Source organism: Rhinatrema bivittatum, chromosome 7, assembly GCF_901001135.1.
Source record: "Rhinatrema bivittatum chromosome 7, aRhiBiv1.1, whole genome shotgun sequence".
Classification (NCBI taxonomy): Eukaryota; Metazoa; Chordata; class Amphibia; order Gymnophiona; family Rhinatrematidae; genus Rhinatrema; species Rhinatrema bivittatum.
Window position 1 is genome coordinate 1,465,221 of NC_042621.1, and position 20,281 is coordinate 1,485,501.

A 20,281-nucleotide genomic window follows, 5' to 3' on the forward strand; every position below is an offset into this window, starting at 1 on the left:
GCTGCCATGAATAACTTCACCAAATGCCTGGCGGTGGTGGCAGCATATTTGCAACATCAGGGAATCCATGTCTTCCCTTATCTGGACAACTATTTAATCACAGCACAATCTCGGGAGGCATGAGATAGTCTCCTTGCTACAGAACTTAGATTTTCTGATAAACTTAGAGAAGTCAAATTTGGTGCCAACCCAAAGACTGAAATTTATAGGTGCGTGGATAGACTCATTACAAGAGAAAGCATTTTTACCCTCAAATTGAGTGACCATCATGCTCTCATTGATCCACAAATTTTTGTCCTCTCAGCAGTCAACAGCAAGCTCTCTTCTAGTCATGCTAAGACATATGGAAGCAGGCCGTTCATGTGGTTCCACTAACTTACATGAATATTTATGCCTTCAGTAGGACCTGCATTCCAAATGGAATCAACCAACACAGCCCCTCTTCAAAATGGTCCAAATTTCCCAGGAGATGGCTCAGGTGGTGGCTATAGTTTCAAGTCCAAGAGGGTGTACTTTTTCATCAGATTCTTTAATGAATAACATTAACAAGAGACACCTCAACAAAAGGGGTGGGGAGCTCAGTTCAGCTCTTGTCGAACCCAGGGCATGTGGTCTCCAGAGGAAAGTCAATATCAAATCAACCTGCTCGAGTTACGAGCAATAAGAAATACATTGATTGTGTTCTTGCATCTTCTTCAGAACAAGAGCATCCTGATTCAGACCAACAATAAAGTGGCCATGTTTTATGTCAATAAACAAGGGGGAATGGGTTCATGGCCCCTCTGCCATGAAGCCCTCAAGATCTGGCTTGCATGGACAGGAGTCAGGCACTACTGCAGGCCTCCTATTTCCCAGGGATCTCCAGCATATTCTCCTCAAGATCTGGCTTGCATGGGCAGGAATCAGGCACTACTGTAGGCATCCTATTTTCCAGGGATCTCCAGCATATTCTCAGATCGGCTCAGCAGAATATTTCATTCATATAGATAGTCTCTGCAACAATCTATAGCAGACGGTGTTCAAATTATGGGGTCAACCATCAGTGGACCTGTTTGTCTCACAGGAGAACAACAATCTACACAAATTTTCCAAGTAAGCTAAGGTTTTCTTCCTCGATTGGGGAACAAACCTCATGTATGCTCTTCAACTGATCCCACTCATAGCCAGAACAGTGCAAACCGTTCTTCAGAATCATGCTTGACTGATCCTCATAGCTCCAGCATGGCCCAGACAAGCATGCTATGCCTATATCGTACAACTTTCCAACAGTTCTCCCATACCTCTGGGAACACATCTGATGCTGTTAACTCAAGAAAATGGAACTCTTCCTCATCCCATCCTTGCTACCCCCAACATAATAACCTGGATGTTGAATGCTTAGTGATTGCGGATCTCAATCTGCTTGCAGATATTGTCAGTATATTAGTCTCACCTAGAAAACTATTAACTAGATGGAGCTATGCCTTCAAGTGGCATAGATATTCTAAGTGGTGTTTGCAGAATGCATTCAATCCTTTCTCATGTCAGCCTCAGCATCTTCTACAGTACCTTCTTCACCTTTTGAACTCAGGTCTTGCCACTTCGTCGGTACGAGTCCACCAAAGCAGCCTACCATAATTTAGTGGACTGTAAGCCCATATCCATTCATCTGCTGATATTTAGATTCATGAAAGGACTGTTGCATGTCAAACCCTCAATTCGTAGATAGCAGGATGAATTAGCCATGGAATACCCTCCTCTTCCTGGAGAGTTGACACCCATGCGGGAATTCCCACACATGCTCAGTAGAGCTCAAAGTTCTACTATTTTGGAGAGACAAGTCCGTTTGGTGCTGCTGGATGATGTTACCCACATGTAATGGCTAAATCATCCTGCTCTCTATGGAAAGCACCATTTACGGTAAGCAAACCTTTTAAAGAATCTATAGGAGGTCTTAATATATACACTCAATGGACTTATTACATTTGTAGTATGTATTTCTGTATTCATTTGCATACCTTCAAAATAAAATTACTTCTCCCAGGACAAGCAGGATGGTAGTCCTTACATATGGGTGACATCATCAGGATGGAGCCCTATCACAGAACACTTTTGTCAAAGTTTCTAGAACTTTGACTGGCACACTGAGCATGCCCAGCATATCACCAACCCTGCATCCAGCAGGGTTCACCCTTCAGTCTCTTTTTACACACAGCAGTTGCCTCGCGGTTTTCAGGAGCTCTGTGAGAATTCCTCACAACTTTTTTCCTCATGGAATTTTCTTCGAATTTCAAAACATTTTCCCCCTTCCCGGGGTCCCCCATTGATTGTCAACCTCCGCAGACGCCAGTAAGTTTTTTACCTCATTCTTTGCGGTCTGTTCCCAGCGGTGTTTCCATCAGTGCCTGTCGACCATCGACTGCGCACCGCCCTTATTTTTTCAAAAATGGTGGCTGGTTTTCGGAAGTGCCCCGAATGCCCGAGGACTATGTCCATTACGGACCCTCATGATGTCTGTGTCTTATGCTTGGGGCCTTCCCACGACGTCCAATGGTGAACCAGCTGTGCCCAAATGACCCCTAAAGGCCGCCGGGCCCGCTTAGGGAAGATGGAGCATCTCTTCAAATCTAAGCGCTTGTCTCCGTCTACTCCTCCCAAGACTGCACAGAGTCGGAAACAGTCTTCTTCATCGACTCTGTCGCCATCGATGTCTCAACACCATCAGCATCGGTGACCACCAGTCACAGACATCTTTGCACTCAAAGGCATCGACATCCTCATCCTCTGCACCGGAGAAGGACCGGGCCGAGCACCGAGGAAAAACACCCATTTCGATGAGACACTTCCTCCGGTGCCAGCACCGATAACGCATCGGCATTGATGGAACCACCGTCAAAGTCCCAGGGAGAGGACCCCCCATCCTCCTCTGGACCCAGGACACCGAGGCGTTCCCCCACCTGTATCAGTGCCGGGAGCCGAGATTCCACAAATTCCTGTGGACCCTCCAGCAACGCCTAGCGAGCCTCCAACCTCGGAGAGCTGTGTTAGCCACACCAGCCTTCCGGGTGGAATTGGACCGGATGGGCCAAGAGGCAGTCCTGCAGGCGATTCAAGGTTTTCAATCTCCACCGGCACAGACTCCCATGCCGAGGTCTGATCCGCTGCCTATGATGTTGGCTCCACTGCTAGAAAGGTTAGACACCCTTATCGGCGCAATTCCTCGGTGCCCGCTCCTTCTGCACCGACGATGCCACTGAGACCATCGATTCCTCCACCGCCATTGACCCAAATTCCTTTGTCGTCGGACAAGGAAGAGCTCCCACCAATGCCGGAGCCGATTCCAGGACCATCAGGAGTCTTTCCACCGCGGCGACCATTGAAAACACCGCACTGCCATCCTCAGTGCCTCCAGCATTTCCATCGGTGCCACCTACTGATTCGGCTGGATTTGGACCTCTTCCTCCATCTGAAGGGCCGCAAGGTGGAGGGGATCCACCCTACGATGCCTGGGGTGATGATTCCTCTGACACTCAAGACTCCGAGGTCCTTCTATCAGAGCCTTCACCCCTAGAAGAATGCCGTCGCTCCCCTCCAGAAGACCTCACATTTGCTAACTTTATAAAGGGGATGTCTGAAACCATCCCTTTTAAGTTGCAAACAGAGGTGGATGCCAGACATAAAATGCTGGAGGTGCTCCAGTTCATTATTGCCCCCGAGGAGGTTAAGGCAGTTCCTGTCCACGAAGTCCTGCTCGACTTGTTACACCATACCTGGGAACACCCTGCTACAGTGCCAGCAGTAAACAGAAAAACTGATGCTACCTACCTGATTCAGTCAGCTCCAAGTTTTCAAAAAAGCCAGCTACCTCACCACTCCGTAGTGGTCAAGTCCGCTCAGAAGAAGGCTAAGAGGTCCTGGCCTCATTCTTCTGCCCCTCCTGGCAAAGAGCAGAAGTCCTTAGACACCTTTGGCCAAAGAGTGTTCCTGGGATCTATGCTTATGGCACGTATAGCAGCCTACCAGCTATACATGACGCAATACTCAAGGAATCTCTGGAAACAAGTCCAAGACTTCTCCGAGACCCTGCCAGAAGAGTTTCAGGAGGGACTTACTATGATTCTCCAAATAGGTCTTGATGCTGGAAAGCATGAGGTCAGGGCAGCGTATGACATTTTTGAGACTGCCAAATCTTCCGACTTATGCCAGGAAGACCAGGACAGGTTGGCAGATCTTCCATGCACAGGAGAAAATCTTTTTGGCAAGAAAATTCAGGAGGCAGTGGCGCAACTCAAAGACCATCATGAGACTTTGTGCCAGCTGTCCACTGTTTCTTCAGACTTCTCGTCTGCCTCCAAAAAACCATTCAGTCATGAACCTAGGAGGTTATCCTATAAACCACATAGGTACTATCCTCCACCATCCCGTTCTCATCCCACCAGACCTCCTCAAAGAGGTCAGGCTCATCAACACAGACCCCCAAAGACCCAACCACCTCCTCAGACTGGTCCTGCCTCCAGGTTTTGACTCTGTCCTAGAGAGCAGCAGTCAAAACCCCCTTCCAGCCACTTTTCCTGTGGGAGGTCGCCTGTGCCACTTTGCCAACAAATGGCACCAATCACCACCGACTAATGGGTCCTGTCCATAGTGACCCATGGTTACCATCCAAACTTCCTTATGCTGCCACCGGACTCTCCACCACGTCCGGCGTGGAATCTAACCGACCATACTCCACTTCTCAAGGCAGAACTCTCGACCCTCCTGAAAACAAATGTTGTGGAACCAGTTCCCCAACTGCAATGAGGAACAGGGTTCTACTCTCGATACTTTCTAATTCCAAAAACGTCAGGCGGCATTCATCCTATTCTGGACCTTCACGCCCTAAACAAACATCTCCGCAAGGAAAAGTTCAGGTTGGTAACCTTAGGCACCATGCTCCCTCTACTGCAAAAGGGAGATTGGCTCTGCTCTCTAGATCTTCAGGTGGCTTATGCCCATATAACTATAACCCCTCCTCATCTAGTACCTCAGATTCATAGTTGGTCACAGGCATTTCCAATATCGAGTGCTACCGTTCGGCCTAGCATCAGCACCCCGATTGTTTCCGAAATGCCTGGCAGTAGTAGCAACTTCCCTAAGGCAGCGCAGTGTCCATGTCTATCCTTATCTAGACGATTGGCTATTCATGGGTCCATCCAGGAAGGTAGTGCTTCAATCCCTCCGTCTTACCGTACAACTTCTACAGTCCTTGGGGTTTCTCCTAAACTATCCCAAGTCACATCTGACTCCATCACGCACTCTCTCGTTCATCGGATAGATCTAAACACCATTCAAGCCAGAGTGTTCCTCCCAAAGGACCGAGCACGCACTCTCTCAGCCTTGGCCACATCGGTACAAACTCGCTGCACTACTACAACTCGTCACCTTATGACCTTACTAGGCCACATGGCATCCACAGTTCACGTTACCCCAATGGCCTGACTAGTCATGAGAGTAACACAATGGACTTTAAAGTCCCAGTGGTCCTAATCACACCAAGACTTGTCACACATTGTACATGTCACCAGCCAGCTTCGACTCTCACTAGCTTGGTGGATACGGGACTACCCTTTCAACCCCCGGATCCTCAGATTACACTAACCATGGATGCCTCCAACCTGGGTTGGGGAGCTCATATCAACAACCTTCAGACCCAGGGTACCTGGACCAGGGAAGAAAAAAAGCACCAGATGCATTTTCTGGAGCTCAGGGCAATAAGATATGCTCTCTTCGCATTTCAGGATTGCCTATCCAGCAAGGTAGTCCTAATTCAAACAGACAACCAGGTAGCTATGTGGTATCTCAACAAGCAAGGGGGGCACAGGCTCTTACCTGCTATGCCAGGAGGCGGCGCAGATCTGGGCCTGGGCTGTCTCCCATTCCATGCTGCTGAGAGTAACCTACCTGGCAGGCGTGGACAATGTGATGGCAGACAATCTCAGCTTTCATCCTCACGAATGGTCCCTAGATCTCACTGTAGTGAACACAATCTTCTATCAGTGGGGCCGCCCGCACATAGACCTCTTTGCAACACATCACAACTGCAAAGTAGACCAATTCTACTCTCTACACCACAGCCGCAAGACACCCCCAAGGGATGCCTTCGCCCACTCGTGGACAACGGGTCTTCTATATGCCTACCCTCCACTTCCACTCATCAGCAAGACTCTCGTGAAGTTACGACAAGATCAGGACACAATGATCCTCATAGCCCCTTACTGGCCTCGACAGGTTTGGTTTCCCATCCTACGCGACCTCTCAATCCAGCAACCAATTCACATGGGCACAGATCCAACTCTAATAACGCAGAACAACGGACTGTTGCATCATCCGAACCTCCACTCCCTGTCTCTGACGGCATGGATGTTGAAAGGTTGGTCCTGCAATCCCTTAACTTTTCTGACAATGTGTCCCAGGTCCTTGTAGCTTCACAGAAGCCTTCTACTAGGAAATGTTATCGTTCCAAATGGAAAAGATTCTCCTTGTGCACGACAAAGGAAATAGATTCCTTTTCCTGCCGCACAACAAGATTCCTGGATTACCTCTGGCACATCTCGGAGTCTGGCCTACAAACTTCCTCCATCCGAGTGCATGTTAGCGCCATAGCCGCTTATCACAAAGGTGTAGGAGATGCCCCGCTTTCGGCGCAACCCCTTGTAGGGCACTTTGTGAGAGGCTTACTCCAGCTGAAGCTTCCTCTGCGTCCACCAATTGCGGCATGGGACCTCAATGTTGTGCTAGCACGGCTCATGCGACCTCCGTTTGAGCCACAACACTCCTGCGAGCTCAGACATCTCACTTGGAAAGTGCTCTTTCTAGTTGTTAGAACATTGGTTCGCAGGGTCAGTGAGCTACAGGCATTAGTGACATGCCCATCTATTACCAAATTTCTCCACGATCGTGTAGTACTCTGCGCTCACCCTAAATTTCTACCAAAGGAAGTTTCTGATTTCCACTTGAATCAGTCTATAATACTTCCTACCTTTTTTCCAAAGCCTCACTCACACCCAGGTGAGCGGGCCCTGCATTCCTTGGACTGTAAATGTGCGCTCACCTTTTATTTGGATCGCACTGCAACCCATAGGAAGTTCACCCAACTTTTTGTCTCCTTTGATAAGACCAAGCTGGGAATTCCGGTGGGCAAGAAGTCCCTGTTCACCTGGCTAGCGGACTGTATATCCTTCTGCTACCAACAAGCAGGCCTTCCGCTACAGGGACGTTTGAAAGCGCATTCGGTCAGAGCAATGTCAACGTCAGTGGCGCACCTCCGTTCTGTACCTATTCTTGACATCTGTCGAGCTGCCACATGGAGCTCTTTCCATACCTTCATAGCTCATTATTGTCTTGACAGGTCTGGCAGACAAGATTCCTTCTTTGGCCAGTCTGTACTTCGTAATTTGTTTCCAGTTTGAAATAACCCAACTTCCTTCTTGCGACCCACTGTGAAATTCAGGCTGCCCTCATACCCAGCAGCACCCCAGTTGTGCCCGTTGCACGTCGTTGGGTGCTTTTGGTTCACTCTATTCGGGCAAACTGTAGCTCGCTATTCACCCATATGTGAGGACTACCATCCTGCTTGTCCTGGAAGAAAGAGTTGCTTACCTGTAACAAGTGTTCTCCCAGGACAGCAGGATGGTAGTCCTCACGAAACCAGCCCGCCACCCCACAGAGTTGGGTTCGCTTATGTTTTATTAATTTATTTTTCATTTGTACTTTTGCTACAAACAAGACTGAAGGGGGACCCCTGCTGGATGCAGGGTTGGTGGCATGCTGGGCATGCTCAGTGTGCCAGTCAAAGTTCTAGAAACTTTGACAAAAGTGTTCTGTGATAGGGCTCCATCCTGATGATGTCACCCATATGTGAGAACTAACATCCTGCTGTCCTGGGAGAACACCTGTTACAGGTAAGCAACTCTGCTATCTGCTATGCAGCAATTCTGTACATAAGATTACTACTGTTTTCAGAATTAAAATGTGGTTTATATGTGTATGATAAAAGAAGATTGACATTTATTTAATGGTAATAAATTAATAATTCTCTTAAATTTAAATTTAATAGTCCAGCATTTATAATAAATAGAAAAACCAAACTTACACAGTGCCACTCGCTTGATAAATTGCAGGAAAACAATGAATATTTGACTTATTCCAGTTTTTGCCATGTATCCTTTTTCTTTTACAAATTGATGTAATATAGATTATGAACAACAAGAGAAAATCTAGTGGATGGTTTTTCTTTACTTCTTAGGTACTTGTCATCATTACCCTCCCACATATTAAAAAATGAGCATGTTAAGAAGTTTTTCAGCACTTACTCACCTGTCCAACAACATCAGAGCCCAAGTAAGTTCAAATGAAAGTGCAAGAGGCATTTTAACTGGAAACTTTTATTGTATAAACATTTGTCCCTTGATATTTCAGATTTGGGAGACAATCAGAATTTTGTTGGATTTTGGTTTAAAAAAGATGATGTGAGCTATGAAATAAGAATAAGGATTACAAAACTGAGTCAAACTAAAGGTCCATCTCTGTCAACATCCTGCCTCTGACAGTGGCAAACAGCACTCTCATACTCTTTCAGTTTTCAGCAGTTGCAGTTTAGGGATGCATTGAACAAAGGGTAGCAGCCCTGACTTTTATTCACTAAGAGCCAGATATACTAAGGGTTTATTTCCATTGTGTGTCTGGGTCAAAGGCTTAATACATATGGACCTATCTCTCCTAATACAAGAACTTGGGGGCAGCCAATTATACTATTGACTACAGATTTAAAGCATATAGAATGGGGAGTACTTCGTCACACAATGCAGAAGTAACTTGATTTCACAGGACATTGTGGAGGTAATAGTATAATGGGTTCAGAAAAAGATCAATCAGTCACATGATATTTAATGACAAAGGCTGGAGGAACCTTATAGACTAACAAGTTACTGAGGCATGAGTTTGCAAAACCAAAAGTCCACTTCTAACTAAAAAACTATAACATCATTTTAAATAGTCCTACTCTGTTGCACACAATTGAAATTAAATACATACAATCACAAAACTTCTACATAATATATGCACACATACTGCACTCATACTTCAACATTATTAAAGTTAAAATATATCCATTAAACATATCCATTGACATCAAATTAAGTTAATCATACTAGATCATATTACAGTGATTATCACAGAATCCAATTCTGAAATTCAGACATGAAGAACTATTTATAATGGTGTTAAAGTTTTTTAGTTAGACAATATTAAACATTTTTGTTAATAAAGATAACATTTTGATTTTACAATAATTTTTGTAGTGCTTTTTCCCTTAAGGATGTATATAATTGCATATTAGCATAGCACTATATCCATCCAGTAAGTTTGTCTGGTATCTCTTTTTACTATATATATATATATTTCTCACAGGACAAGCAGGATGGTTGTCCTCACAAATGGGTGACATCGAGGATGGAGCCCACCACGGAAAACTTCTGTCAAAGTTTAATAGAACTTTGACTGGCCCCTACTGGGCATGCCCAGCAAGGCACTGACCCTGCAGCCAGCAGGGGTCTCCCTTCAGTCTTCTTTTTTCCGCGCAGCAGTTGCCACGCGGTGAAAGGAGCTCTCTAACCACGTTCCTGACAGGAATTTGGAAATTAATTTCCTAAGAAAATTTGCCCCTCAGGGGTCTCCCTTCGACAAATTTTTTAGTCATCTTACGGAACCCGGTAAGTTTTTTGCCTTCTTCCATCGACTGCCGTCGAATTTGGCCCTCGAGGCATGTTGGCACTTACCGATCCCCAGCCTAAATTTTGGCTTCCAGCCATGGCAACGGGGTTCCGTCGTTGTCCGGATTGTACCCGGACTATGTCCATCACAGACCCCCACAGGGTTTGTGTAATGTGTTTGGGTAGTGAGCATGATGTCCTGACTTGCACCAAATGTGCCTTAATGACACCCAAGGGTCGCAAAGCCAGGATGGAGAAGATGGGGCTCCTCTTCCATGCACCCACCCCAACGCCATCGATAGCATCGACGTCATCGGAACCGGCACCGTCGAAGTTGTACCATCATCGTCAACCCTCCGGTGACCGTCCGCCATCGATCGCTTCTCGGCCGTCGACTCCCGTCCCTTCCCCGGATGGGCGAGGGGATCGGAAGGAAAAGCACCGCCATCGACGGCACAAGTCTCGGCCTGTCGAGGATCCACAGCCATCGACCTCTGCTCAAGCCGAGCCACCGACAAAGAAGCCGCGAACAGACCGGACGCCCTCCACGTCTCGTTCACCGGCATCGAGGAAACCCTCACCCTCTCGGGGTGTGGGGGCCGTGATCCCACCGGTTACGGTGGTCCCTCCGGCCCTGCCTCAGCCTCCCTCTCCTGTCGAGCCGGGTATGGTTACCCCTGGTCTCCGGGCAGAACTGGACCGGCTGGTCCAGGAGGCCATCGAGAAAGCGATGAAGAAATTACAACCTCCGTCGGCACTGTCTCCGGCACCGGTTCCAGTGCCGCCCCCGGCACCGACGCCGGCACCGGCTTCGCCACCGAGGAGGGAACCGACCACCGAGCCGTTGATACAAGCGCTAGCACCGCTACTGAGCCGCATGGAGGCACTCATGACTGCCCTTCCATCGGTGATTCCAGTGCCATCGACAACACCACTGTCTCCGACTGCTTTCTCATCGGCAGGAGAAACACCGTTTCGAATTCCCCCTTCCGGGGTAGTTCCATCGGTACCTTCTGGTATATCTCCACCGATTTATCCTTCGGTTCCATCGATTCCGCGCCAGGCACCGATTCCATCGGCAGCACCGAAGCCATCGATGCCATTTCTGGTTCCACCTACCGCACCGATTCCACCTCGGTTTCCATCGATGCCTTCAGAGCCTCAGCCAGGTCCATCAGGGCTACAAGCCCCACATGATCCCTACGATACCTGGGGTGATGATGATGATACCTCTTCTGACACAGATTTGCCTTCGCCACCATCTCCTACAGAGAGTAGAAAAAGATCTCCTCCTGAGGATCTATCTTTCATTAATTTTGTGAAAGAGATGTCAGAAGTTGTACCTTTTCAACTACAATCTGAAGCTGATGACAGACACCAGATGATGGAACTACTTCAATTTCTGGATGCTCCAAAAATCATCGCTTCCATCCCTATACACCAGGTGTTTTTGGATCTGCTCAAGAAAAACTGGGAATCTCCTTCATCGGTGTCACCAGTTAACAAGAAAGCTGACTCCATATACCTTGTCCAGTCAGCACCAGGTTTCCAAAAACCTCAACTGGATCATCGCTCTGTTGTGGTTGAGTCCGCGCAGAAGAAGGCCAAGCGTCTTAAGCCGCACTCTTCTACCCCACCTACCAGGGACAAACAAGTTCCTGGATAGTGTGGGACGGAAAGTGTATCATGGAGCTATGTTGATTTCACGCATAGCTTCATATCAACTTTACATGACTCAATACAACAGAGCCATCCTTAAGCAGATGCAAGACTATGCTGACACGTTGCCGGACCAATACCAACCGCAACTTCAAGCCCTTCTTCACAAGGGATTTGAGGCAGGGAAGCACGAGATTAGGACTGCCTACGACATATTCGATGCTTCCACGAAGGTTTCAGCCACAGCCATCTCAGCCAGACGTTGGGCTTGGTTAAAGTCATCCAACCTTCGCCCAGAGGTCCAAGATCGTCTTGCTGATTTGCCCTGCTTAGGCGACAATTTGTTTGGAGAGCAAATTCAACAGATTGTGGCGGAGTTAAAAGACCACCATGAGATGTTGAAACAACTCTCATCTGTCCCACCTGAGGTGACCTCCAAGCAACCGCAAAAGAAGGACTCTAAGAAGTCGTTCTTTCGACCACGCCGCTACTACCCTCCGTCAACTAGGGCTCGTCCTGCACGGTCCTCTAACAGGCCTCAGCCTCGTCAGCCGAGAAAGCAAAGACCTACTGTAGCCCCACCTCCTGGGCCTGCGGCGGGCCTTTGACTTCCCTGTATTGAGCACATGCCAACTCCCTCTTCCACACATCCCTGTGGGAGGTCGGCTGTACCACTTCTTACCCCGTTGGCAACAGATTACCTCAGATCAGTGGGTGCTAGCGATTATCGCACAGGGTTACCACCTCAACTTCATAACACTTCCGCCAGACTCCCCGCCCCTTCAGGCATGGAGTCTAACCAGCCATTTGACTCAATTACATCAAGAAGTATCCCTTCTTCTCCAATCAAATGCTATAGAACCCGTCCCTCCTTGTCAACAAGGGAAAGGATTCTATTCCAGATACTTCCTAATACCAAAGAAATCAGGGGGGTTACGTCCAATTCTGGACCTTCGGGCCCTCAACAAGTATCTGCAAAAAGAGAAGTTCAAGATGGTAACCCTGGGCGCCTTGCTCCCTCTGTTGCAAAAGGGGGATTGGCTGTGCTCTCTCGACCTCAAGGACGCTTATACCCACATTGCGATAACACAATCTCATCGCAAGTATCTGCGTTTTCTGATAGGCCACGACCATTATCAATACAGAGTACTACCTTTCGGCCTGGCATCTGCTCCACGAGTCTTTACCAAATGTCTCGTAGTAGTAGCAGCATTTCTCAGGAAGGAAGGTGTCCACGTCTACCCCTATCTGGACGATTGGCTAATCAGGGCCTCCACCCCTCAAATTGCGCAATCCTCCCTAAAGTTGACAATTCACACACTCCTCTCCTTAGGGTTTCTTGTCAATTACGAGAAATCTTGCTTGGTCCCATCTCAGACCTTATCCTTCATTGGAGCAGACTTGGACACCTTACAGGCAAAAGCCTACCTTCCACTTCAACGAGTCCAAACTCTCATGTCTCTAGCTCGTCAGCTCCAGTCTCAACACACTGCCACAGCTCGCCAATTCCTCATCCTCCTAGGACACATGGCATCCTCGGTTCAAGTTACTCCCTTGACCCGACTAGCCATGAGAGTAACGCAATGGACTCTGCGACACCAATGGCTTCAAGCTTTCCAGCCTCTGTCCTACATCGTCACAGTTACACAAGCGCTACGCCTGTCTTTAACCTGGTGGACGACTCAAGTCAATCTCCTTCAGGGCTTACCCTTTCTCCTACCAGATCCACAGGTAATCCTAACCACCGATGCTTCCCACATCGGTTGGGGGGCCCATGTGGACGAATTACAAACCCAAGGGTTGTGGTCGCCAGAGGAAGCCGAACACCAGATAAATTTCTTGGAACTTCGAGCAATTCGCTACGCGCTCAAAACTTTCAAAGATCATCTATCAGATCAGATAATCTTAATCCAGACAGACAACCAAGTGGCCATGTGGTACATAAACAAGCAGGGAGGCACAGGCTCCTTCCTTCTGTGTCAGGAAGCTGCGCAGATTTGGGCAGAAGCCCTCTCCCATTCCATGTACCTCAAGGCCACTTACTTGCCGGGAGTAGACAATGTATTGGCAGACCAGCTGAGCCGTGTCTTCAAGCCACACGAGTGGTCACTCGATCCTCTGGTAGTGACCTCTCTGTTTCACAAGAGGGGTTTTCCCCGCATAGACCTCTTTGCGTCCCCTCAGAACCACAAAGTGGACAATTATTGCTCTCTCATTCGGAGCCAACACTCTCAGCCAAGGGATGCCTTCTCCCTCAAGTGGACGACAGGTCTGCTTTATGCATTCCCTCCACTTCCTCTTCTGTCAAGGACTCTCGTGAAGCTACGCCAGGACAGGGGAACCATGATCCTGATAGCTCCCCACTGGCCACGCCAAGTGTGGTTTCCCATACTCCAGGATCTCTCCATCCGCAGGCACATCCCTCTGGGAACGGATCCGCATCTGCTCACTCAAAACGACGGATGCCTCCTCCATCCCAACCTCCAAGCCTTGTCCCTGACGGCATGGATGTTGAAAGGTTAGTCCTTCAGCCTTTTAACCTTTCGGATTCGGTTTCTCGTGTCCTGATAGCTTCACGAAAGCCCTCCACCAGAAGATCCTATTCATATAAATGGAAAAGGTACACATCATGGTGCACTTCTCAGTCCCTTGATCCCCTTTCCTGTCCAATCTCTAAGTTCTTGGACTATTTATGGCACCTATCCGAATCCGGTCTAAAGACCTCTTCCATTAGGATGCATGTCAGTGCGGTAGCCGCCTTCCATAAAGGTATAGAAGGTGTCCCTATTTCAGAACAACCCCTGGTGACACGCTTTCTTAAAGGCTTGCTCCATCTGAAGCCACCCTTACGTCCTCCGGCCCCATCTTGGGACCTTAATCTGGTTCTTGGTCGTCTAATGAAACCACCTTTCGAACCTCTGCACTCCTGTGAATTGAAGTATCTCACATGGAAAGTATTATTCCTATTGGCTATCACTTCAGCTCGCAGGGTTAGTGAGTTACAGGCCTTAGTCACCTATCCGCCTTACACTAAACTCCTGCAAGACAGGGCGGTGCTCCGCACTCACCCTAAATTTTTACCTAAGGTAGTTTCTGCATTTCATATCAATCAATCCATCATACTACCTATCTTTTTTCCCAGGCCCCATTCCAACTCTGGAGAACAGACTCTGCATACCCTAGACTGTAAACGAGCTCTAGCGTTTTATCTAGACCGTACAGTTGCTCACAGGAAGAGCACTCAATTGTTTGTCTCCTTCCATCCTAACAAGTTGGGACAACCTGTGGGTAAGCAGGCTCTTTCCTCCTGGTTGGCGGACTGCATTTCTTTTTGCTATCAGCAAGCTGGCATTCCTTTTCAAGACCGTGTAAAAGCACACTCTGTGAGGGCCATGGCGACTTCAGTAGCACACCTTCGATCGGTGCCGCTTCCTGACATCTGCAGGGCTGCAACCTGGAGTTCTCTCCACACCTTTGCAGCCCACTATTGTTTGGACAAAGCTGGAAGACAGGACTCCATCTTCGGCCAATCTGTCTTGCGTAACCTTTTTCCAACATGATGTACCAACACCCTTCCACCTTCCCAGTAGGGTGCGGATGCCCTTTCCCAAATTCCACCCCAGTTGTTGTGCCTGTTGCACGTCGTTGGGTGCATTTGGTGCAAGCCAGGACATCCTCAGCTCGGTACTCACCCATTTGTGAGGACAACCATCCTGCTTGTCCTGTGAGAAAGCAAATGTTGCTTACCTGATGTAACAGGTGTTCTCACAGGACAGCAGGATGTTAGTCCTCACGAAACCCGCCCGCCACCCCGCGGTGTTGGGTTCGTTTTAGTTTTTACTTTTTTAGGCACTGCCTGTAGCTTTGAAAATCAGACTGAAGGGAGACCCCTGCTGGCTGCAGGGTCAGTGCCTTGCTGGGCATGCCCAGTAGGGGCCAGTCAGTTCTATTAAACTTTGACAGAAGTTTTCCGTGGTGGGCTCCATCCTCGATGTCACCCATTTGTGAGGACTAACATCCTGCTGTCCTGTGAGAACACCTGTTACATCAGGTAAGCAACATTTGCTATATATATATATATATATATATATATATATATATATAGATAGATAGATAGATAGATATGTGTGTGTGTGTATATATATATATATATATATATATATATATATATATATATATATACACACACACACACATACGGTATATATCTATCTATATCTATGTGTGTGTGTGTGTGTTACTCCTGGGGGAATTCTGTGCAAAAGAATGTAAAATTCTGCACATAAAAAATATAAATTTTGTGCACATAAACTTAAAATTCTGCAAACTTTTTATATTGGTCAAAATAACACAATTTACATGATGATCCTTAAGTAATTACATTTTAAATTAATACAGAAAAAAAGTTATTACTTAAAGATGCAGAATTTTAAGTATTTTGAGCAGAATTTCCCTAGCAATTCACAATAAGAGTGTCCCTTCCACACTTTCTCCCTACTCCCCTGGCCACTTTGCCCTTACTCCTTCACAATCTCATCATATAGGCTCCCTCTCTCTGGCACCCACACTCAAACACTCCCCTGCTCTCTCTCACAGCCCCCTCTGCTTACCCTCCCTGGTCTCTCTCACACTCCCCTGCTCTCTCCCCCATCCCCCACCCCTCTGCTCTCTCTCTCTCAGCCCTCCCCCTTCTCACACTCTCAGCCCTCCCCCTTCTCACACTCTCAGCCCTCCCCCTTCTCACACTCACCCCTCCCCCTTCTCACACTCACCCCTCCCCCTTCTCACACTCTCTCTACTCCCTCCCAACACCCTCCCCCTCCCCTCTCTCACACCCTCCTCCCCTCTCTCACCCCCTCCTCTCCTCACACACACACACCTCTCTACATATATTCATGCTCACCGGGGCTTTCATCTTTGCTGGGAGTGGAGTGCATCCCGAGGCACGCAGGGCCTTCATCTTCACCGCGAACGGTGCACTCCATTTGCGGCATGCCGGCGTCTCTTCCATTTTCTGCACAGAATTTTGGCAATTCTGCGCAGGGAGGGAATTCTGTGCTCCGCGGTAGCGTGTGTATATAAAATGTGTGTGTTTTCCTGTTGATAGCAGGGCTGAATTAGCCATGCTGTCATGGGAACTGCCATTCAGGGCCCAGGAGGTGGAGCTTTACCAAGCAGAGGCTAGAGCTTTGCTCTCTGCGGCTGCGCATGTGTTCCTGCGCAGGAAAGTAACAGATTTTCCTCAGTCTGTTCTTTCCAAGTGCGCGGGATTGCACGCGGAGTTTTTCTTCTCCTCAAACGGATTTTAAAAATTTGATTAAAATGTCCAAAAAACAATCAGGGTTTGAACCCTATCGATGTGGCAAAGTAATGTCGGTCACTGACGGCCACGACCGCTGCTACCGGTGCCTCGGGCCGAATCACAGTCAAAAAGACTGTGAATTTTGCACCAGAATGTCGCCAAGGGTCCAAAGACAACGGGCCTATAAGATGAAAGAGCTTCAAGGCCTTCAGGCACCTTCCGAGGCGCACTCTTCACCAGGGCCTTCCAAAAGTCCAACCCCAATGCTGAAGAGAGCCGCGTCGTGGGATCCTAAACCCTCCAGGCCTGAAGATAAGGAGGAATCACGACTTCCTCGGCTTACTACAGATCAGGGACCTGATCCAAGAAAGCCAGACACCAGTTCGGCCTCGATAGCAAAAATTGCGCCATCCCCAAAGCACCGTGCGTCGGAATCGGGAAAAGTGGCGCAGGAGGCGCCGAAGACCACACCATCAGCATTGAAACAGAACGAATCAACGCATACGGCACAGAAGCTGAGACATACGGCGCCAGGACACAGGCGATGCGCACAAGTCAACGCACACGGCGCCGAAGTGGCCACACACGGCGCAGACGCATACGGCACAGAAGCCAGTGCATACAGAGCATATGCCATTCCATAAGGTGCAACACCCATTAAAACGAAGGCATGAATCTCCAAGTGTGTCTCATTCAACATCTAAGGATTCGACGCCAAACCGCTCCCTCAGTTCATGGTCTTCAAAATCCAGACCTACGGTACACAAATCAAAACATAGAAGAATTTCACCAACTGAAAGAGGAACCCGTAGAGGAAAACATGGGACAACCTCTACAGGCCAGCGCCATGGACATTCCCGCCACTATCGAAGGCATACGAAGGCAATTCAGAAAGCTAGTAGTTGGGACCTAAGGTCCTCGGCTTCTACTTATTTATATACTCGAGATTCAAAACCTTCATATGAGTCGGAAAATGAGATAGTACGCATTCCTTCCTCCAATGCCTCGACATCTTCTCATAATTCCGCCGAACATAAGGAAAGAAACAACACGAGCACTCTGTCCCATGCAAGCCACCACAGTCGTTCCCTTCAGCACCTGACACAGGGGACACATCAGTACCACCTAAGCAAACAAGGTCGTTCCTCAATGCCACCGCAAACAAAAGAAGCATTTTTCCAACTATCCCAATCATTGGCGGGATTTTTTGAAGTCCTTCAATCATCCTTCAGAACCTTCTGTAAGTTCACTGGAAATAAAATAAGCTTCCAGAGAACCATCAGTAGAGCCTCCATCATCTCCCATAGGACTTCGCCCGACTTCACCAGTTCAAAACCGAGAAACTCTAATTGAATCAGTTTCCCCGCAAACTTCACCATCCTCTTCTACTGGGTACCCATCTGATCCACCAGAGCAACCTCAGGAACCATATTTCCCTCCGGAGGACCTAACTTACCCGAAATTTTGGGAAAAAATGGGTACAATATTGCATTTGGAGGTCCAAAAGGATACTGATCCCAGAGCAGAAACTATAGGTCTCCTAAAGATTTTTGATACTCCAGGGAAGCCCACATCTCTTCCACCACAGGAAGTCTTACACAACGTTTTGCAAAAATCCTGGGAAACGCCGTTTTCTCTTTCAGCTGTATCAAAGAAAACAGATATAAAGTTCTGAATACGTAAAACATCACACTACACTGTACCCCAATTGTCACATGCATCAATTGTGGTCGAATCCGCGATGCAAAGGTCTAAGAAGACGAAAACGCACACCTCTTACCCACCGGGGAGGGACAACCGATGTTTAGACTAATTTGGAAGGAAAGTTTACCAGAACGCAATGTTAAATGCCCGCATACTGCACCATCAATTCTACATGGTACAATATATGTATGAGTGCATCCAAGTGACGAAAGGTATGCTTACATCTACTGGAGAACAGATTCCACCCCCTCTCCATGATATGAAAGTGTGTTCTAGGCACCTTTTACGGGCCGTATATGAAGGGTTTGAGACATCTTCCAGGGCATCTGCTACAGCCATTGCAGCCTGCAGAATGGCATGGCTTCGATCGAGTGCCATTAGGGAGGATTTAAATGAAAAACTTGCCAAACCCCCGTTTGGAGTACGCTTCCAAGATACAGTTAGTAAATTAAAGGAGGAAGCTATTGCGGTTCAGTCCTTAACAGCGCCATCACAATTGTCTTCTTCCCGCCATTATTTCGGCTCTACTCGTAGACAGTCATTTGCCCGCAGACCCTATAGGTCTTACCAGTCATAACGAATGCCTTCCTACCAATCATATCAGCATCCACAAACACAACAACAAACTCCACATCAATGAAGGAGTAAACCACGAAACCAGAGGCAGCCGGCCCAACAACCTGCAGCCCCGGTAAAATCAACACAATCTTTTTAGTACCTCAGCCGCCACCACAGCACCAAGCACCACCAGGTAAATCCATTCTTGCCTAGCAGCCTGGGAGAGTATAACATCAGATCAATGGGTTTCAGAGATGGTACGGCACGGTTACCAACTCCAATTAACAACAAAACCCACATTGCCCCACCTTGCAATTCGAATGCCTCAGAAGTCCCAAACACAACTTGGGGAGGAGATTGTGAAGTAAGGCAAACAACAAGCAATAAAACTAGTTTCCCGAAAGCCCGAAACTCAGGGTTTTATTCCCCATATTTCCTCATTCCCAATCTGGAGGCCTTCGCCTCATACTGGATCTTCGGTAGTTGAACAAATTCATGATCAAAGAGAAATTCAAAATGGTATCATTGAAATCCATTCTACTTCTGATTCAACCCAACGATTGGATGTGTTCAATAGATCTGAAGGATGCTTACACACACATTCCAATCCACCCATCCTCTTGGCGATACCTATGCTTTCGATACAGGCATCAACACTACCAGTACAAGGTTCTCCCCTTTGGACTATCGGCTGCACCCAGAGTTTTCACTAAATGCATGGAAGTAGTGGTGGCTCATCTCAGAAAACAGGGTATGACAGTCTTTCCATATCTGGACGATTTGTTGATAATAGCCTCGACTCCGGACATCTTGATCGACCACCTCCGATGGGTGATAGAGTGCTTACAGGAATTGGGGCTGGTGATCAATTTCCAGAAATCACATCTACAGCCAACAAAAACTCTACAATTCATCGGAGCTTGTCTAGACATGACATGGTACCGAGCATACCTGCCGAAAGACAGGGCAATACAAATGTGTCAGCTCTTTCATTCGCTGAACCTAACACTGAGACCTTGGGCGAGATAAGTTTTTTAATTGTACTAGGTCACATGGCAGCAGCTATTTTCACTGTTCCAAATACCAGGCTACATATGCGATGCCTGCAGTGGGGCTTAAAACGTCAACCATTGACACGACGTCTATCATTGACATCCGAGATGAGGAAGGACATAACGTGGTGGCTCCTGGACTCCCTTTCCAAGGGAGCATTGTTCAGCGCCCCCTCCTCACAATGCAGTATTGACCACCAATGCGTCCCGAAAAGGATGGGGAAGCACATCTCGAAATTTACGAAACACAGGGTTTATGGACAATATCCAAGCAGACC

At 47.8% G+C, this 20,281-nt stretch overlaps 1 protein-coding gene across 3 annotated transcripts in view; it reads left to right on the top strand.

The window, feature by feature from the left end:
- Window positions 1–20,281, top strand: part of ZCCHC14 (zinc finger CCHC-type containing 14) — a 307,427-nt gene that overhangs the window by 145,762 nt on the left and 141,384 nt on the right. For all 3 annotated transcript variants that reach the window (XM_029608037.1, XM_029608038.1, XM_029608036.1), the window contains one exon: window positions 8,264–8,358. In XM_029608037.1, coding sequence (XP_029463897.1) covers window positions 8,264–8,358 — 95 coding nt within the window. The remainder of the gene's footprint in view (window positions 1–8,263; window positions 8,359–20,281) is intronic.